Source organism: Hoplias malabaricus, chromosome 7, assembly GCF_029633855.1.
Source record: "Hoplias malabaricus isolate fHopMal1 chromosome 7, fHopMal1.hap1, whole genome shotgun sequence".
Classification (NCBI taxonomy): Eukaryota; Metazoa; Chordata; class Actinopteri; order Characiformes; family Erythrinidae; genus Hoplias; species Hoplias malabaricus.
The window spans coordinates 23644325-23667120 of NC_089806.1; the positions used below are offsets into that span (position 1 = coordinate 23644325).

Sequence of the window (22796 nt, forward strand, 5' to 3'; positions counted from 1 at the left end):
CAGGGGACATACTGGAATGTGAAGCACAGCTGAAATGCTGTAGCTCCTTCCATACTTCTGAGGCTCCGTCCACAAAGATCCATTTACTTTTCAAAACTGAGGTTTAACTCTCTCTCGCCGTTTCTGAAAATATCCCCATCCAGACAAATACGAAATCGGCTGCATTATCGTGCCGGTCCAGTAGGGGCCATAGTACCTCTTTAAGAGAGACAGCAAAACACCACAACTCACTCATGGCGCACAGACTGTGCAAACAGTGCTTCTCTAAACATTCTGACTATGTTCTCGGAATTACAGTGACCTTTTTTTTCTCAGAATTCTGATTTTATTGTCGGAATCTAAGCCGTTTTTTGGAGTTTTTGTGTAAAATTATATATATTTTGGCTTTTTTTCCCTTTTTTTTTTTTTGTTTTGTTTCAATACACACAAAGGAAATAAACATGTTTATAACCAATCATGTGTAACTGCAGTAATTTTATGGGAGAAACGCTTCATTTTCTGGAACAATTTCAGGGACCCAATGTACAACAAAATGATATTAATAACTGTGGACTGAGGGTTAATGTCTCTTGTGCAGTATGAGGACACATCTAAATGCACCGTGGCTTTGGGTGCAATGCAGCAATTGCCTTTTAACAGTGCCAGTCCCCACAATCAATTCTAGCATCCAGTGTGTGAAAAAAGTGTGAGCAAAACAGCCAACAATGTCATTTGAAAGGCATAAATCTCTCGCCATTCTTTCACCACTGTGCTTTGTGTGTGTGTGTGTTTGTGTGTGTTTATTGGTCATGCACTGCAGTGTGTTTTGACTTGCTGCGTACTTTGAGTGTCTTGGGAGGGAGCCTGGCGTCTGCTCTAATTTAGCCTTCCACTCTCCCTCATCCTCATCAAAACTGAGAGTGAGAGGTGCTTTAGAGGCTTCTTTTACCTTATCTTCCCCCTACGTATTTCAGCACTGCAGAAGGAACAGAGTGGACTAAGAAAGAGAGTACAGCAGTAAATAATGTGAAACAGACTGAGACAGAAAAGGGGGAGAGGGTGAAGGAGCTCACAGTAAAAATGCCATTGCTGTTAGATTATTTTGAATTTAACACGGTATGTTGAATTAATTCATACATTCATTCAAGTTGAATTAACTTGAAGTGCTGCATTCATTCGTACACTGTTAACTTCTACTGTCGAAATAGTTCTAACAGTTTTGATATAACTCACCTCATACAGTGCTGTATAGTGTTTAATTTCCGTTAGAGCTGGTCAGTACAACCATAATTTATCACGGTCATGAAAGCATCCTGTTGTCAAATTAAACCCTGTAAGTTCACACTACTTACAGATATCAACCATTTGAATGTTTCTTTGCAAAGAAAACATAGTCATGTTTACCTGGATTTAGTGCATTGCAGAATGAAAAATGCAGAATACTGTAATCATTGTAAAATATTGTGAAAGTTGTTTTTAAATGTGGTACCACAGGTACATTATGGCAGTGTGTCAAAAATCCATAATACATATTACGTATAATGAAAATGCCTCCAGTATCATGATTTTTTAATCATACTGCTCAAAGATCTGAAGGAAAAGAGAGGTAATGGAGGTGAGGAAGAGTTTTTCTTAAGAGCAGTGCAAAGTGTGGGGAACTCCTCTGTGTGTGTGTTTAATGCAGCAGAACTTTACACTTGGTGGACAAAGCATGACGGACATGTTGCTGCAGACAACAAATCGATTCAGCAGATTTATCTCACCATCCAACAACCCACAGCTAGAGCAGCTGTGATATAACACAGATTTAACACATTCTCCTATACCCTACAACTACATCAACCTCCTACAACCCAGAGTTAAAAACAATTCAGTCATTCCACAGTTAAAACAGCTCATACATTACAGACGTATAAAACAGCAGAGCCCAGAGTTACACATTCATCCATCTTAATAAAAATATTCAACTATTTCTGCTAGGAAGTAATTAACATCCACCACATTCTCTACACTTTGTTGGAGAGCTCAAAGGTCAAGACCTTGCAAAGACGCTCATAGAATGTGTTACAGCCCCCATAATAGGACATTATTGTTTATTGCTGTTACCTCCACTGACCCCACCCCAACCCACCCAACCCCACCTAACCCACCCAACCCCACCTAACCCCAGTCCTGTGTTGAGTAAGCACTGGGTTTTGTAAACACATTTGTGAAACGCCTGTTCTAATAAAAGAGCAACTTGCCTGAAGCTCTATTTGTTCCTTTGATGGTGACGCAATACAATTTAGCTCATAATAACCAGCTTCAAAATTTGGAACAAACAATTAATGTATAATTTAGTTTATAACCCCACAAATGTTTTGTATGATATGACTGTACCTTTCAAAGTGCAGAACAAAAATAAAATGCATGGATCAAATTCTGCAGACACCTGCACGCCCATTTTTTCTGAAATTAGGGATCATTAGGGAATCTCTCCTCTCTTTTACACAACAAGACTACTCATTTGAAAAGACGTTAGATGTTAGCACATTGCTCTGGGGATTTAATAAGACAATCAGCCACTCCAAATATTCCCAAATTTACTGGTTAGAGCTCAAACAGCTCAGAGAAAATATTTCACATTGCTTTACAGCTAGTGTGTTATACTCCTCTGATGTGTTGTATTTAACATTCTCACAGGATTATGCCTGGTCCAGAATGTACTTTTCTGTGGTGATTATACAATCAATCTCTCTCTCTCTCTCTCTCTCTCCGTGAAGGGGACCCACCCCTTAGAGTATCTGACTAATAGCTAATTAGTAGCTAATTAAATGAGGGTGCATGCATCTTTGGACATAGTGTACAGTTCATCTCATTTTAACTAATTCTGAAATATTAAAATACAATTCAGCTCAATATTATGGAATGTTTTCAGAATGTTTTGTTGAACAGGAGCTAACGGACACTTTTAACTCACATTATTAGCCAATAGCAGGGTTGGGTGGTATAACAATAATACAGTATACCGCAGCATTTATAAATATGGATGGTATATTAAAATGAGGGTGGTATTTATGACATGTTTCTGGTGTCCATTTTCTATTATGTGTTTTTAAGTACAAGGCCATAAAGTTAAACTATGAGTTGACTTTTTCCCACATGGAGGGGGAACTTTGGGAGCTCACTGACTGGTGATGAACACAGGTGAAGAAAAACACAAGCCCAGTAGACTACCACAGTTTAGCAATGAGTCTGGGTTAAAAGAGAGAGGAATGAAGCTGAAACCAACTCAGAAGACCTTCACTCGACATTATGCTCAAAGATATGAGGCTCTATCCTTTAATTATATGTGATTTGAGTCTCAGTTCCCTGCAAAATCACCTGCTGTGGTGTGCTAAACCACGAGTTAGCAGTTAGCTGGCCAGCTATGCTTCTAAACAGTGTTTTATTTTGCTTCTTTTCAAATATTTCTGTTCATCTATGTATATCATGATAATATTTTCAGATGGCATGACGATTTAAAAATGTGGATACCATCCATCCCTAGCCAGAAGTATATATAACTGATTATATATATTTTATCTTTATCCTAGCATTAACATAATATTAATATTAACCATGTGCTCTTAAAATGAAATGTAAAGGTACCAGTGAGAAAAACTCTTTTACCTACAGTTGGGCTTGTTTACACTGACTCAGAGAGGAGACTTGTATGATAGAGACCATGGTGAACCATGTTAAGGTGGAATGCTTTAGCTCACTCGGTTTCAGTACAGTAGGTAACTGTTAAGGAAGGTAAGTCAGCCTACTGCTGCAGCACTGATAGAAGTCCTGTTATTCAGTTGGGCTGTCATACTGCACATGACTAGCAGATGACATAAGATGTCCTCTCCATTTATCTTCTGGACAACTATGTATAAATATTCATAGAGCAACCGAACACTTAAGTGTCCTCATGTCCATCACCTCTGTCTGCTTTTGAAAAGGGCAATAACATGAGCACGGATGCTCATTTTAGAGGTCAGAGTAGCCAGATACAGCACATGCACACGCACACACACACACACACACACACATTAACACATAGACCTCACTATAAAAACCCTTCATGTTCCTGTGGATCTTTTCAATGCTTTAAAGCTAGATCCATTATCCCTACCCAATGTGCTGTACTCTTGCAAGTGTTATTTTGTAGTAGGCTCATCAGTGTCCTAAGCCCATGGCCCCATATATATATATATATATATATATATATATATATGGAATATCAAAAAATAAAGAAATACAAATTATACCAGAATAATCTGGTACTCATTTGTCCTTTTAACCTTTTATCCATACTCGATGAAATCCCCTTAAAACTCTGCACTATTCAACACTATTATTTTTCTGTCTTAGGCAAGGTATTCATTTCTGAGCATGCTCAGAAGCCCAGTGATGTTGACATGACAACACCCCTGTGTGACCTGAAACCTGAAACTTTAAGCTGTGCACGTGTGTGTAAAAGAGAGAGAGAGAGAGAGAGAGAGAGAGAGAGAGAGAGACGGTTAGAGGAAAGATGGATTTGAATGAGACAAGAGAATGACAAGAGAAAACTCTGACATCTTTTATGATCTCAGATCCAGTGCTGCCATATACATCCCTTTTTTCCGACAAGCTAAGCCTGATTATATATTTTTTATTTTAGGTGATGAATGGTGGTGAGATGAAAAGAGAAAACAAGGGTCAAGGAAGGCATGAGATATGCATGGAAAAATTTAGTCTCTCAAAAAGCTAAAAATCAGAAAGATTTAAAATGTGACAAAACAACAAGCCTTTAAGATGCCTTTGAGAAAGAAAGGATATAAAGTCAGATCAAAGAAGGAAGAACCATGGATGGTGGTATGCAGTTTGCAGGAATATTTAGCACTGGATTTGGTGTCCTGTGCTGAGAACAAAAACTCTTAGTTTTTTCAGAACTATAGCAATTAAAAAATATAAAAATTAATCACTTAAACTGGAGAGGCCCCTGTGTGTGTTCACCATAATAACTACATAATTCGCTACTAGTTTCACAGCAATTACTGCATAATTCATAGATGCTATTTATCAATTCTTAAGGGTGAATTCTACTGACTTTTCAATATTTCTGTAGAATTCAGTTGTAAGCCCCTAGTAAATTCACCCCTTAGAAATTACATATTTAGAATGAGTTATTACTAAGAAGACATCCCCTAATGCCTTAAAAGTGGCTTAGATGTAACTTTATACTTTGCCTTCATTCAGTTTGTACAGATAAATTTATATGAATTAGTCCACCCTGCATCTCACTCTCAGCTCCCAAGCTTTTACACCAATTTTGAAAAATAAGTGGAATTCCCCTTTAACATCACTCACTAAATGATGAGTGACTAACATCACTCACTAGTCTGTAGTCTGTAGTAACACATGTTAAACAATCGTATCTATTAGTGTTCCCACTCATGCAAACATACTGACACAAAGACAAGTAAACACAAACACGCATACACACACGAAAACACACTATTGCTCTGTGTCACCTATGCAGGTGTGTTATTGCTGGACTGGTTACATTGTGTGTGTAAGGCTTATGGGTGCAGTGCATACAAGCAAACTGAGATCAAGTGCGTTCTCACTGTTCTAGTCAATTAATTAATTCATCAGTCAATCATACAACCTCAGCACAAAGTTGCTCACTACCCAGTTTATTGTGTAGCCCCTCCTTTTGCTTTTTTCCCCTCTCTCTGAGTCATTCATATCAACCCTATGTTCACTGACCTAACAGAGAAAGAGGTCAGCCCGGGCCGTGAATCACTCCATCCCATCCCTTCAAATCACTCCCTCGCTCTCTGACCAAAATGTGTGTGTGTATGTGCATGAGAGATAGTGTGCACGAGTGGGTTACTAATGTGCAGTTAACCCAGTCTAGATTTCAGACAGTAAAGATCGGTGACCTATACACACACCATGACCTGGTTAACCATTTTCTTCCCACTTTTTGTCTCAGTCGGTCCTGTTCAGTAAGTAGTGTTTTTTCTGCACATAAGAGGCAAATTTACATTAACAGTAGGCAATATTTGTTTTGTCCAAAACTGTACTAAGAATTCGTTTTCATATTTTTGTATAAATAAACATGCACATTGTCAGTCTTTCCTATAAATCAGGCATTTGTTTATTTACTTTCCACTAATGCAAACTAATGCTAATTTCCACTAGCAACAACATTGTGGCATCTTATCAATGGCCATGTTGGAATATTAGATCAAGTAAACAAATGTTATGTTATGTTTGGATACCTATAAATTCAAATGTTTTCACAGTTCTCCTCACAGATTTTTTTAGATAAAGACAGGGCCTGTTTTGAGTGTTTAACTGCTGTGGGATACTGTGTCTCCTTAGTGCATGGGGTAGTAAGTCTACTATTTCCTCAATGACACATTCTGAACTCTCTTTAATACTACCTGACGATGGTAATGATCCAAACTTGGCCTTCTTGAAAGGAACATTCATTCTAAAATTCAGCAATGAAGGGCAGCACTTCATTACCTATCCCTATGTCACACACATCCACGCACACACACTCCAGTTTTGTCTTTTTTTTTTTTCCCCCAGAGATACTACACTGACATGTCCTTAAGGTGCACTTAAAGCCTCATTATCATCAAAACTCCAAATTCCAGCATCTTCTGTTTGCTTATTCCTGGCCTCAATCTTTAATCTCCTGTGTCAGTCATTGCTCTACTTGGCATTTTTCATCATGTTATCGCCATGGTAATCCCTCTTTCTGTGGGTCACACCTGCATGCCAGGCTTGCTCAGGTCCCCGTTGCCGTGGTTACTAGCCCCACCCCGGGTGGTGCCATCTTCCTCATCTTCGCTGTCCAGCTCCTCACTCTTTCTCTTGCTGTAGCGCTCATATAATACCATGAGCACTCCCATCACCCAGGCTGAGACAGTGCCAGCCGAGAAGATGACGAAGCCGATGGCGATGAAGAACAGGTAGTCCCAATAGCCCAGGCCCTGATGGCACTCTGAGCGCAACTGCATGCCCACCTCAGACAGCCGCCGTCCACGCATCTCCAAGGGGTTCTGGCACACCGTCTGACCCTCATCTAGGACAGAGAAAGGAAAGCAGTAGACAGAACACAGTAAAGGATTGTTAATATTACTCTGAATAGATGTACTATAATATGTTGATATTGTTTTGGATCAGTGGGCAGAAATAATGCTGTGGTTTTAGGGATGCTGCAGCAAAATATCATATTTTGATATATACGTTTTCACTATTTTTACTGAGCTTGAACATTGTCCTCAGGAGTTTTAACAAGCTGCTACACTTTAAGACCAGGCCGGAGTTTCTCTGGAATTATGGACTCAATACATTACATCCCGAAACACAATACATCCCACATTTGGGAAGATAATCTTTTACGATCACCCTAAAACTGGGATACTTTTGGATATTTTTTTCTGCCTCAAAATGTGCCCAATTATCCTGTAATGTGGGCCAGAATTAAGACGATTGATTACCAAGGTGTTCCCTTCGATTTTATCTATCTATTCAAGTGTTAGCTACAGTCCAGCCACAGAATGTGTTGAGCTGGGAGCATGAAGGCTAACACAAGCTTCCTCTGAGACCATCTACTGCATAGCCCAACATGCTTGGAGGTGAACACCTACTGCCCAGCTCTGGTATGTAAGCTAATAGCCAACTGCATTGGCTAGCATCACACCTACTGGCTGGGGAATGCTTTGACTATTACTATTGCTTCATTCTCTGCCCATTCCTTTCCTGCCATTTTTTTTTTCTCATGTTTCTTTTCTTCATCCCCATAAACACCAACCCAAAATACACACACACACACACACACAGTCTAAAACACTGTGGCCCTACCCCTGAAAATGGTACAGGTCATTGACCATCATTCTCATCTGAGAGACTGAGACCAGCAAAGCAGCAGCCTGTCAGCTCTACATATTACTGTCAAAAGGAATCCAACAAAAACTCACGCAATGTCACACACGCACACACAGACACACAGTTTGTCTTTGATCTTTCACAGATCTACTACCAGCAGTCTCTAATTACCCAAGTTCTTTTTACAACAGTTTGTGTGTGTGTGTGTGTGTGTGTGTGAGAGAGAGAGAGAGAGAGAGAGAGAGAGAGAGAGAGAGCTTCATATATTCTAATTTTTTCTTTTTCCTTTCAGTCTCATAGACATTAATGGATGCTGTGTTCTGGCAGGGAAAGGACCCTCTCCTTGATGCATTACTATAAAACATGGTGTTAATCAAAAGGCATTCATTTTCCAATAAACTAAGGGAAATACTTTAGGGGATACTAAGAGAGAGAGAGAGAGAGAGAGAGAGAGAGAGAGAGAGATATGGGTAATGAATAATCTATGGGTCACACAGCCGGGCTGGCCTCAAGGTTGATGTAAGACTGTTATATGGGAGTCATGTCTGAGGCCAAATATACTACTGCACTTGATGCAATTTAAATGCATAGTTTATAAGTGCATGTCTGGTATTATTATTCACACACATTTAAAATTCATATCAGTGTCCTTGTATTTGCCTAAGAACAGGGAAAATGTAAGAAAAAATATTATATAACACTTTATATTATGGGTATGTGAACTGAGATTAATTAAGGCATTAACTTATCAGGAAATAATGAATCGTTAAGCAGGAACAAGCATTAAGCAGGAACAATACATGACTTAATACATTAAGTCATGTATTAATAATTGTAAGGTTAATTTACTCAGCATTAAGTAATGCAGTTACCAATGTATGAATATGAAGGTAATAAATGCTTCCTTCAATGTATGAGTACATCAAGAGCTAACTTATAAATTGTTGTTTTCAAATGATACCCAGTCCTCACAGCATTCTGGAATCTTCAGCCCTATTGTCCCAGTCACCTATATTCTACTTATAGCTTCATCCTACATTTTACTTTTCCAAAGTGTTATCATTTGAATGATTAATTTTTTGACACTGCAAAAGTAAGTTAATATATCTACCCTCTTAATTTATTGTAATAATGCAATGTACCATATGTGTCCTGCTGTACACCCTGGAGGGGACGCCAGTCCTTCACAGGGCAACACACATTCATTCACTTTTGAGTTGTCAATCCACCTACCAACATGTGTTTTTGGACTGTGGGAGCACCCGGAGGAAACCCACGCAGACACAGGGAGAACACACCAACTCCTCACAGACAGTCACCCGGAGCAGGAACCCCCAACCTCTAGGCCCCTGGAGCTGTGTGACTGGGACACTACCTGCTGCGCCACCATGCCACCCTGGCCCATACTGACTTATTTTAAATTTGGGAGAAAGCTAACCTCATTAAAGAAAACACAGACCCATATTGTAACAAAACTAAACAATATCGAGTATAGAATTCAAACTGTGAATAAAAACATACAGATAATTTAAACTTCAGCCACACACAAACAACAGTTGTTTTATATCCTCAGACATACCATTCCACCTTAAAAGGTACAAAGCTTCTGAAAATAAACAAACCAGAGACAACAGAGTTTCCACATTGTTGATAATGAACCACTTTCACAATGTTTTGTTACGTGTCCGCTTTCCGAATGACTTGTCTGTTTACTTCCGCCTAGCAACCCTTACACAACTATCCTTCCGATCTTCTCACCTGTTTCATTAGTTTATATTGACGTTGTACATAGTCTTTTTGTAATTAGTGTTTTTATTATTATTATTATTATTGTAGTGTGTTTTATAGTATTTTTTATGTACTGTTTTATTTGTTCAGATATTTAATTTTATTCCCAGAGTGAAAGCTCACTCAGTGTAGCACTAGCATTAATTTAACTGCTTAATCATGGCTCTTTTTTATACATGGTGCTTGGAGGAATTGCCAAAAATGAAAGTTAGTGATGTTTACCATCTAGCAAACGCAAGCAGTATAGCTCCAATATCATTGTTAGACAATGGCTTTAAATTCTATATTTCCATTGAAACAGTGCAGGTAAAGCCCCCTTTCTTAAATGACGTCCATTTAGTGAATTGATTAGATCTTCGAGGAGAAAATACCTGCTACACAACTTGGAGCAATTGGCGATGGTGAATTTCTCCTATAAATGTTAGTTGTCCATTTTGCTCTGAGCTCTCCATCAGCTGGAAAGGAGTGAAAACTCATGGCAGACAACTTGGCAATGAGCAAAAAGGTACAGAACAAAACTCTGTTGAGTTAACTGCTCTCCTCATAAACACTGCTCTGGGAGGTTCCACATTTAGCATTTTAACTGGTAACAGAAGGTGTCTTCCTCAATTCCTGAGGGGGTTTTTCCGTACCACCATCACCCTTGGCTTGCTCATAGGAGGCTTGGACTCGGATCTCCTCAAACCTGCTTTGAGATGATTTTCTGTTGTTTAAAGCACTATATAAATAACATTTGACTGATTAACTGATACGGTGGTGCAGCAGGTAGTGTCGCCGTCACACAGCTCCAGGGACCTGGAGATTGTGGGTTTGATTCCCACTCCTGGTGACTGTCTGTTAGGAGTTGGGTTGTTCTCCCCGTGTCTGCGTGGGTTTCCTCTGGGTGCTCCGGTTTCCTCCCACGGTCCAAAAACACACGTTGGTAGGTGGATTGGTGACTCAAAAGTGTCCATAGGTATGAGTGAATGAGTGAGTGTGTGTTGCCCTTTGAAAGACTGGTGCCCACTCCACGGTGTGTTCCCACCATGTGCCCATTGATTCCGGGTACACTCCGGACTCACTGCCACCACGAATGAATGATTATTTGACATTCATCATGATTTAAAGGAGTTTAAAAGGAGAATCCACCAAAGGATTTAAAGCTTTAGGCCTAGTGTTTGCAAGCAAAGATGGGTCGTGTTTCCCCAGTTGTGGCCAAAAATAGTGAAAGCATTGTCAGTCAGTCCAAAATTAGCTATGAGGAGAGGATAATTATTTTGCGAGTGCCTCATTCAAGAAAGAAGAAAAATGAAAAGTAATCTTGTCCCAAACAGCACAATTAATGCTATATTATGCATTTTTTAATGATGACATTGTCTCTCAACCAGGGAGGCATTACTACCTGCCAAAACAGCAACATTGCTCTCTATGAGACCAGCTCCAACACACAAAGCAGGGAAAGCACAAAAATCATGCAGTACATGGGCCTTCAGGTTTGAATGATTAATGCTGAAGTGTGTGAGTGAGAATATTCTGCCATATAACAGAAAAATATCTTTACTGTACTCAATCATAAGTGTCCAGGGTGAGTGATCATTGGTTAAGGAAACATAAACTGATTTTCTCCTAGCCTTAACTTCCTCTGCCTCATTAACAGCCCCTGAAAGTGAAAGTAGGGGTTTCAACTGACGGATCAACTGCAGACAGTCCAGCAGTATGTAATAATGTTTTTCACTACATGGAACCTTCTCGACTTAGCTTGCCTCTTTTGCACTAACTAAATCTGGTACCTGGTCCCTTAGTCCCTGCTCGTGCCTTGTATGAATAGAGCCAAGTGGGTACCTGTCAATCACCATGAAATGCAGAGCTCGTAACATTATCCTGTGGTGATCTGAAGAGGTTCAAACGCTCCTTGGAATGGTGGCAAATGAAAATTTCATAGCGAAAACCAAACGTGCAACAAGGACAACTGTGATCTGTGAGAAAAACCAAATAAAAAAACTAAAAACAACATGCAAGTACAGAACGAGTAAACAGCGCCTAAATTTACTGCCAGCGTTGTGGTTTTCAAAGCCCATGGTCCCTGTTAGAGACAGGGTTTTGCCATGTCACCAGCTCCATTTCTCAGGGGAGTTGTGGTAGTGTAAAGTGTGTCAAGTCAAGCCAATCCCATGCAGTAAAAAGAGCACCATAAGTGTACAGCATGTCTTCAGTTTCCACAAGACACCAGCCATTTCTCCCCACTCTCGTCTCCATGCATCTGCTCCTCATTATTTTGACTCCTCTGGTGTGCGTTGTCATCAGTGATTTCAGAAATGCTGTGCTCAAACTGCATGGGAAAAGGCTGAACATTAGTCTGGTATTATGCAGAGTGAAGGTCCACTATCACTGCAACCATATCACATTATTACCCAGAGTGTGCCTCAACAACAATAACAATGGTGACCACGTCTATGGGATTTCTACAAATAAAAACTTCATTTTTTTTGCATTTTTTAACAACATATCCATTCATTTTAAGAGCCCGTGTTAACATTTTTTAGATGCGTATCATATTGTGTAACTTGTAATTTATCGTAATATCTTATAATATATTCCCTAACTCACTCACAGTTAGGAACTGCACCAAAATTAGTGCTATTTCTCCGATATTCACATTTAGGAACTGCTCCACAAGGGGGCACTATTCCATTCTGTGCATCAAAGACCTTTTTTAGTCCTTATTGTGAGTCTACAGTCCTGTTTATCCTCCTGTTCTGTGAACATGCCTCAATGCAATGGATGGACCAACTAGAAATAAATGAATTAATAGACTGGTTTTACATTTGGTAGCTAAGCCTAAAATTATAGCTATTATAAGTGTTTCATCATATATGACATATTTGGATTAATTATGTAACTATGTGATTAATTATAGTTTTACAATAAATTGCTTTGGCAGCACAGTGGGCTTAAGTTAGTGTCGCTGCCACACAGCTCCCAGGCCCTGGGTTTTGGATCAATGAGTGGCTGGGTGAATGTGATGAACAGGTGCTCTGTGTAGGGTGGGTTCCTGCCTTGTGCCCAATGAATCCCACCACAATCCTGAACAGCTGATGCAGTTTCAGAAGATGAATAATTGAATAAATTAATTGAATTCATATATAACTTACATTTCTAACATTTCTTTCATTTTTTCTGCTTGTCACAAATTACGCTGAAATCGTGAAACATATCTGTCCACATTAACATTAAATATTGAAACAAATACTTTCAATAAACTTACAATCACAAACATGGTATATATTAATTGTCTCAACTTGTATTAAGTTATAAGGAGTTAAAATATGTCATCACTCAACACTTTTGTAATTGCTGCATGGTAAATGTAACTCTCATGGATAACTGACATGTTATAAAGCAGCTTGTTGGAGCAGTACTTTGTCTTGACCAAAATTTTCCTTCTGTGTGAGAGCACTGTCTGTTACAACAGACACAGTCTGTTAAAATGAAGCACTCACTTCTAGAGACTGAGCCATGCTTCGAGGGGACTTGGTGGAACAAGTATTTATAGCAGAGCATGCCAAAGGTTTGAGCCCACAGCTTTCCAAATAATGAAGGGGAAAGCCACTGCTTCAGCCTTTTGTGACTGCTCTGCTTGCTTTATACCAGTATCAGTGCAATGATTTAGATGCACATTCCACACTGGCGAGGCATCAGACTATAAGGCTGCACACATGCACAAGCTATATCAGGCTGGCTTTAGGGCCAGATCTGTGTGGAGGCAATGGGCCTGATGGGATATGAATAGAGCATGGGCTTGTGAAGATGGTAGGTCAGCCGCAGTGGGCTAATTCGATCACCAATTTTCTGTGAGTCCAATCAGCTGATACAGATCTGATTAGCTGGTTGTTACCCTATTTTGGCTTTTTCCTTAACTACGAATAGATTACGAACAAACACAGCCTAAATATACAACACATATCATCAATGATTATTTTGGACTAAACAGATTTAAATAGAAATTGCTTCAGATGAATAAATTAAAATGTAGTTTTGCAGATTTGTTTAAATGTCAGCATAATGAAAGACATTGTGATGTAGTGTGAAATCCACCCTTGTATGAACCATACTAGACAAGAAATCTTGTATGTTAAAATATTTCTTTTTATATTATGAAAAGATACTGGTCTAATTCATTTCAAGGTGTAGAGATACATGCTCTATTTACATTTATAGATGAAAGTGCTTTTACTGTCATCTGACAAAAATATCAAAAACTACAACAACAAATGGAATTGCTCTTTAAAAAGGGACTTGTCTATTGTCTTGCTTATTAACTGAAATAAACCTGACAGTCAACTAACAATAAATAGCATGAAAGAAAATTGGCTCATATATTTAATGTCACAGATCAGCTCCCATTTGTGAAACCTATTTGGATGGATTGATATTTGATAAATAAATCTAATGTAACCAAAATCTGCCAACTATGAGCTATAGGCAATCACTCCTATTTGTAATGGATGAGTAAATGCAGGTGCCTGGGTTAATAGCACTCGAGGTGTTGTGGTGAATGAAATGAATCAGTAATACAGAGAGAAAACAGATATGAATAGATGAGGAGAGGAGCGAATGCTAAGAGTGTCTGACCCTGACTGGTTAAACATTGCTCTTCACTGTGGGCATATGTGTGAACAGCAACTGCTCAATTGCTCTGCTTCTCTCTCTCTCTCTCTCTCTCTCTCTCTCTCTCTCTCTCTCTCTCTCTCTCTCTCTCTCTCTCTCTCTCTCTCTCTCTCTCTCTCTCTCTCTCTCTCTCTCTCTCTCTCTCTCTCTCTCTCTCTCTCTCTCTCTCTCTCTCTCTCTCTCTCTCTCTCTCTCTCTCTCTCTCTCTCTCTCTCTCTCTCTCTCTCTCTCACACACACACACACACACACACACACACACACTCACATATTTGGATGCAAGCTCACTAGTACCATGTTTACCTGACCTTACTGAATGTTTGAAGACATGGTACACTTAAGGGCACATGCTCTTTTTCTGCACCCAACCCAACACACACTTTCACTCTTGGTCTGTTATACACACACACACACACACACAAACACCCTCATAATCTGTTTTTTTTTTCAATGTTTCTCTGTCTCCTCCCCATCTTTTACATCTCAAGGGCATATTAGTGCATGTCAGTGTCCTTTGCGTCTACACTGTCACCATCCGTGACACACACACAAATAAACACACAAACAGAAGGGACTGTCTTCACTAAATGCTCCTAATGACAACTGAGAATTTCACTCTGCTCTCCTCATCAAACAACCAAACAGCGACCAGCAGCTACAGAACACAGTGAGCAGCCTAATCTTCACCCCATCCAAGGTCACCTCTCTCTCACACTGGCATTAGAATTGCCAGTTCAATCTAACTGCAATATGGTGTGTGGTAGGCTGGAATGGCATTCTTTTTTAAACGTACTGAAATGTGTCTGTTATGAGTGGCTACTTTTTATTTTCACCATCAAGGTCAGCTTTGCAAACTGTAGCACATTTTGAGCTGTGAGCAGGTAAGAGTGGCCAATCAAAGACACACTCATATAAACAAAGCAAAAACTAACCAGATCACATGGACTATCATAGGCTTCAAAGTTATCCTGGTGGTTTTAAGGCATTTTATGCATCAGTGCAAGGGTTTTGTGGGGGAAGGCATGCTCCCAGTTATAATGCATACAAACATTCCCAAATGGAGATGTTCAATTTTGAGATTAAAGGGAACATCTGAGGGAATAAATGAACAGCGCTGCCGGGCAAGTAGGTTTTGTATGCGCGTGTTCGAATGTGAAATTGAGGTGAGATGCAGAGTGCTTTTCAGGGCACTACACACACTAATGCAGGATTCAACAAGCCTGAAGTGCTTCATCTGCATCGCTCTTTCTGTGGACATGGTGCTCACACACAGCACACAGTACCACTGATGAAAGTATACCTGCCGACGAGGACAAATTTCATAACCAGAAGAAACACAACTTTAACATTGTGATGCTGACTGATGCAGCCATAATGTAATGCAGAGAAAAATACTAACCTGCCAATAGCATTTAAGACTAATTTTAATTAATCTGAAATATCCATAACACAAAGGAGTAACATTTTATAACACTGTTTCATAGTTTTGTTTTGTGGATATTACTACACACCAAGCCCAATCTGTTTATAATCCCTGGTTCCCTTATGTCCTTTTGAGGGTATTATACAGACCACCCTTGAGCAGAATGGCTCCTGACTACTTGTTTGACACTTCTAATAATATACATATATAAGGGGCCTGACTTTACATTTTGAATTTGTTTCTCTCTCTCTCTCTCTCTCTCTCTCTCTCTCTCTCTCTGTGTGTGTGTGTGTGTCTGGTTTAACAAAAACCTGTTTATACACTCCTATTGGGGGAATTTGTTTCTTTTGGGGGCCGCAGGTTTCTCCCTCTGGTCGCACGGCAGCTGCCGCTGCATTTCCATTTTCGGCTGCACCTTCTCAGGCCCCTCACCTTCTCTCACTCTCTCTGCCTAAAGGTGCTGCTGCTGAACCATCCCAGCTCCCCGTGCATCGGCCTCAGGACACGTCCTTCTCCTTGGCTTCAGCTCCCTCGGCTCCGCCCCCTCCCAACGTTCGGCTGTTCAATCCACCGCCCGTGCCCCCCAGTCTCAGAGAAAGGATCTTGCAAAGTGCAGACATCGATCTTTCAACCTTACTACGACCTTCAGCCCCTGTGGCCCCTCGCACAATCGACATAGGGGACCTTTCCTTTACACTCAAGGCTGCCGAACCGCAACCATCAAAGATCCTGACGGTTCCAGATTTCATGCTGGCTTTCTCCATTTACCACGACATTCTCTGCCCTGCCTTTCCAACCCATCGGCAGGAACTTGACAATTATTTATCCATTATCCTCGATCTCGCCATTCACTTCGGGGGTTCCGCCTTTTATGAGTACCATCAGCAATTCTCTGTCCGGGCCACTGCCCACCTGCAGCAATGGAACATCGCTTGCTTCTAGGGCACTCTGGATCTAGAACTGTACTGCCGCGTCTTTGCAGGTCTCATCGCCCTTTCGTGTGATGTGTATGGCAACCCATCCCGTCCCGCCGCATCATGTTCACTTCTCTCAGAAACTCCCCTTGCTGCTACCGACATCGTCCCCACTTCATCCACAGCCACCATCGCACCACGCGTTACAACTTCCAGCTCTCACGATAGTCGCGGACAATGCCCGTCCTATCTCAACGGCCAGATGATTTGCAACGACTTTAACTCAGGTGGATGTTTCGCACCCTCATGCAGGTTTCTGCACATACTGTGGCCAGGCTCACGCCTGACCCAGCTGTCCCTTTAGACCACCTAGATTCGGCAGCAGCTGACTGAGTTTCTTTCCGCTCCCATCAACGTGCCGGAATTCGCCACCTGTCTCTCCCGTCATCCCGACTCCACTTTAGCCTGTTTCCTTCTCGATGGCCTTCTCTTCAGCTTTTCTCCCGGTCTGTTAGTCCTCCCTAACTCCTCCTTCTCCGCTTGCAATCTGCTATCAGCCGAACCCGACGTCGTTTTGTCACTCCTAGACAAGGAGGTCTCAGACGGTTTCATGATTGGCCCCTTCTCCACGCCTCCCTTTTCTTCCTTTTGCATTAACCCCATCGGTATTGCCACCCGAAAGTATTCAGGCAAAAACGTCTCATCATAGACCTTTCGGCTCCCCATGGCTCTTCCGTGCCATCCATCAATAGTCTCATCCCCAGCACTGATTTTTAATTTTTTTTTCCTTCTTCTATACTCGCGTCGAGGACGCTATTGCACTCATCAAGATCATAGGACACAGCGCCTGGTTGGCCAAGGCGGACATTGTCTCCGCCTTTAAAATTCTCCCACTTCATCCCAATTTCTGGCACCTTTTCGGCGTGCACTGCCGAGGCTCATATTACTTTGCAGTCCGGCCGACCTTCGGTTTTTGTAAGAGCAGCCCCAAGATTTTTGACTCCTTTGCCGAGGCCCTATCTTGGATATTGCTGAACGTCTATCACCTGCCTACGTCATCCACCTCCTCAACGACGACTGTTGCTCGACATCCCTTCCTCCCCGCCAGCGCACTGCATTACCCAACTCGACTCCACCTTCCGCGTTCCCCTCTCAGCAGAGAAAACCCTCGGTCCCACTACTTCACTCAAGTTCCTTGGCATCGTCCTGGATTCCATCCTATTCCAAGCATCCCTCCCACAGGAAAAACAAAACCGCATCATCCAGTTCCTCTCTGACTTTCTTACCCAAGCTACTTGCAATAAGCATCAACTCCTCTCTGTTGGGTAACCTCAACTGCGCCATGCGAATTATACCCCAAGTTTTGGGTTTTGGCGGCTACTACGATGGTCACTGGTTCGCATCCCAGTGGCCCCCAGAACTTCTCAATCAACGCAGGCGACTCAATCGCGTTACTTGAGTTGTACTCCAACATGGCCGCTGCCTTTCTTTGGGGGCACAAATGGGCCCTTTGCACCATTATCATTCATTCAGACAATGCATCAGTCCTAAACATCATTAATAAAGGGCGTTCAAAGTCACTACCACTCATGTTCCTTCTCCGCCGTCTCATTTGGCATTTAGTTATGCACCAATTCATTTTAAAAGCTACTCACATCCCTGGCCATTCCAATCCAATAGCTGATTCACTCTCTTGTTTTCAATTTGAGAGATTCGGAGCATCCGATGCAGACGCCTCCATTTTCAGAAATCATCTTCCCACTTCATCCCGGCTCCGCCATCTTTCAATCATCTCGCAAGACCTCATCCTCCAGGCCATAGCACACAACACCCTCTCTACATACTGGACCGGCTGGCTAACCTTCAGACGTTTCCATCAACTTTATAACACTCCGTTTCCATGCTTTGACTTCCAAACTACCTCCATCTCCGTCGCATCCTTTCACTCAGTGGTTTCAATCCCGCTTACTTCTCCGCTCACTCATTTAGGATCCCAGCTTCCTCAGCCTCCCACCAAGGAATTCCCGACCACACCGTCCAAGTCCTCGGCTGCTGGTCCCCACAAGCCTACCACAGATACATCCATGCCCATGAACGATTGGGAACTGTTTGTTTGGTGGCACGGCTTTTACGCACACGCCTCTGAGCCACCTCGCATCACACATGAAAGAGAATTGCATCACACATGAATCCAGTATCTACAAGTACTACAATGTTTCATTTTTTGATTCACTATTCAGATATGATAAATACCATTTATCTCTTAGTCTAGTTCAGAATATGTAACCATAATCATTGGGAAGACTGCTGACTGGACAGTTGCCCAAAAGACTATCATTGACACCCTACATAGGATAAGCCACAGAAGGTCACAGATGAAAAAGCTGGCGTGTCACAGAAAGCTTTATCAAAGCATGTTAATGGATAGCTGACCAAAAGGGGAAAATGTGGTAAGAGGATTTGCACAAGCAACAGTGATGACAGCAGCATTGAAATTATTGTCATGTAAAGTCAATACAAGAACTTGGGAGAGCTCAGTGGCTCAAATTGTTTTCAGATGAAAGTAAAATTAGAATTTCCTTTGCATCAATATCCTAGGGACATCAAAGTATGGAAAGTTGTCTCACATTCTGAGGAAGAGTGGAGAGGGGCTAAGTCCAAGGTGTCTGAAGTCCAGTGTAAAGTTTTCAGTCTGTGATTAACTGAGGAGCCATGTCATCTGCTGGTGTTCGTCCATTGCTTTTTATCAAGTCAAAAGTCAGTGCAGCCATTTACCAGGAGATTAAGAGCATTTCATGCTTCCATCTGCTGACAAGCTCCATGGAGATGCTCATATTTTCCAACAGGACCAGTTGTTCCTTTGAGGTAGAGGCTAAGACAAAGTGGAATAGCACGTTAATGCTGCCTCTAAATGTTCACTGCTTCCAGAACTATTTTGAGTAGTGTTTTTGCACATGAGCAGTAATTCTTGGTAAAGGAGCTTCATCCAAGTACTTGTAAAAAGGTGATCATTCCTCTATTATACATCCTCCATGAAATATGCTAAAAAAATCAATATACTGATATTGGATTTCTGATTATCACAAGCTGTAAGCCGTACAGTAAGAAAATTAAAAGACCAAAAGTGCTGATGACCCATTAGCATTTTTACAATGACATCAAAATTTCCCAAGGTGACAAAATGTGATTTTGCTGAGGAGTCAGAAGTGTGAAAGCTTAATTTGGACAAGGAGGGACACTTTTTTCTGGTGAGACTCATCAGGGCTGGAAGCCAAAATTTAAAAGCTGGCAAATCATGATGTTACACAACATGAAATCCAGAAAGTGAGGAGAACTGTTTCAGTGCAATGTCCAACAAACCAGAGCCTTCATAAACAGATAAGCCTGAATAGAACAGGAACCTATTTTAGCGTGACACCCTGCTGGGGTGTTTTAGCGAGCGTCAGCAGCTGTAACTGGGAACACTGCAATGCTAATGCTAACACTAACTTCAGAGCCAAAATTCCTGTGAAGTGTTCCACCTTCAAATGACCAGCCAACTGACCTGGGCACTGTCTGGCCAACTGAGCTAGGAACAGGAGCTGGAACCCTATGTAAGAACTATCAATATACCAGCATCATGACAGTAAATTTCCTTCTCAACACACACACACACACACACACTCACTCTCAAAATACATGCAGCTCTAGCTTCAGCTCTTAAGGTGGAACAGAGAATTCAACAACCTGGCGTATAACGCCAATAAGATTCATAAATGGACACATGTAAGGTGGAAAGAAATGTTTGACTGCGACAATTATGGATAAGATCTGTCTCCTAAATGACATTTATGGTGTAAGGGAAAATCGATAATAACACCAGCCTTGTCTAGTCGATATATTTCAGGTGAATTTGGACAGTAAAAGCTTGTAAATGCAGGGAAATTGTAGCCGCATGTTAACTTTTTTTTGCGAAGGTAGACGTTTTAGTGAAACGATGAACACTTCTCTGTGTAAATACATTGATTATGGCACAAACTTCTTAGCTGTTACTGCCCATCTTCTTAAATTCATCTCTTGCTTGTTCGTTCAGTTTTCCTCAAACTGGCAACCTGTTTGAGCTTCAGTTCTGGGGAGGAGGCAGACAGCTCTCTTCAATGTTTTGAAACTGTATTATAGTTCCAATTTTAAACGTTTGGTGTCAATATTACAGATTGCTCCTTTTATTATTATTATTTATGACCAGTACTAATAAACAGTACTATAATAAAATCTTACAAATATTCACCTCTCCTTCGGAAGAAGAGAATGTAATGAAACTTTAGGAAGCACAACTGTACTTTAAAACCACTGTTGTACTGTTGTAAAGGTATATTTACACTGCTGGTACCAACAATTTTGCAGTGTATCCATTACATGGTACTAAGTATATCAATTTAAGCAGTATAGGAATTATACACTTTGAGAAAAAGTGTACAACTCTACTTAATATAAGTCAACTTATATTTAGTGTATTTGCACTATTTCTGACTCTACTATGTATATTTAATTGTACTGTATTAATTGCACTCATGTTTGGTGTTGGACCATATTCCTGAAGGATTTTTTTCTTTTCACTGTGAAATGACAATAAAGCTTCCTGGACTTGAAAAATGTCCAAAATATTAACGTGAATCGCTGTTGGCTTAACACTAACTACTTGAGTACTTGAATTCCATAGAGATGCAAGTAGAAATAAGTGTTATCAGTGCAGTATAATTTTTTCTTGTTTTTGACCAATTTGTCATGTTTGTGGCCCTCGCTCTAATAGTCTCACATCGAACTGGCATTATTATTTTATTTTCTGTTTTCCACATTAGCCTCATAGTTCAGTATAAAATGAAATAGACTAAGTGACAACAGAAAACAATGAACCCTGTAAAAAGTACATAAACACTGCTATCTAGGTAAACTCTGAGGTGCATGCTGGGATGACTGCAGCTACGCTACCACAGCAGCAGTGTGTTCATTAGCAGAGGTGATGGAGCAGTCAGTGCAATGCACACTCAGCAGTATTGATACAGCCCCTAGGCTACACCACTGTATGTGTGTGTGTGTGTGTGTGTGTGTGTGTGTGTGGGCTGATACCACTGCAGCTACCCGAATCACCTCATACTTATTCACTCTGGGGGTTCACAGAGTTTAAACCAAAGAACTCTTGGTTTTCTGATTAGGGCATTTTATTGCCCAGAGTTATTTGCCATTTTTGCTTGTGCAGGGTTTTTTTCCACTTTCCTGTAATGTACAAAAGTGTAGTTTGATTTGTTAAGGTGATCTACTCTTCGCACTAATACAAAATAGACTAAAGTTTTGTGTGTGCCATTCTATTCTCTGATGCATAGTTTAGGCTGGAGAAAGTGTTTAAATGAAAGCATGATTCAGTGTTGCCCCACAGTGCTATCACATTTGCTGGTTATTGATACTATTTCTCACTGTCAAGAGGAGGTCCACTGGCCAGCGCATGTGGGATTATATAAGTCTCATACAGCTTCAAATAAAAAACTTCAAAGTCTTACACAAAATATTGACGCCTTTTTCCTGAACCACAGGAAGAAATAAAGTGTACCAGGCTTTGGTCTTGACAGTCATCATATGTCCCATGAAAAAACCTGCATTGTCTCAATCTTTGAAAATAAGTCTCTTCACAGGCAATCAAATAGAATCCTTAAAGGAGTTTAATGAGGTATGTTAACAACGTCAAAGTTTCAGTGACAACTAAGCTACAAAAACTGTTTTGAAATCATTGTCTCTGTGATATTACAAAATGCAATAAATTCACATTCACACAAAATTGGCCCTACCAACTCAATTCAGGGTTATCAGGATTGCTTCAATATGCAAGAAAATGGCTTGCTTTCTAAGAGATAACATTTGGGAAATGGTCAGGTACAAATGAGATATGATGGTTCTAATTCCATACACTGACACCAGCAACAGTTTGTGGAGTTAGAAAAAATATTATATTTAAAAATGTTAAAAACTTATTTAAAGCTGGTATATGCCAAGAAAACCACTATCAAGAGGTAACAAGAAGAAAACTGTTGAGTTAAGGAACAGTGGACGCATTTGATTTGCTGTCTAATGAGGATGAGGGCCATGCAGCCAGGTGTTTCATTCCTCCAAAAGTAA

At 40.7% G+C, this 22796-nt stretch overlaps 1 protein-coding gene across 1 annotated transcript in view; it reads right to left on the reverse strand.

Moving 5' to 3' along the window:
* Positions 1–6253: 6253 nt before the first annotated feature.
* The window catches only part of LOC136702846 (leucine-rich repeat-containing protein 52-like), a 35205-nt gene continuing 18662 nt past the window's right edge, over positions 6254–22796 (reverse strand). Inside the window, exon 2 of the mRNA XM_066678009.1 lies at positions 6254–7072. Within this exon, the coding sequence (XP_066534106.1) occupies positions 6753–7072 (320 nt within the window). The 3' untranslated portion in view covers positions 6254–6752. The remainder of the gene's footprint in view (positions 7073–22796) is intronic.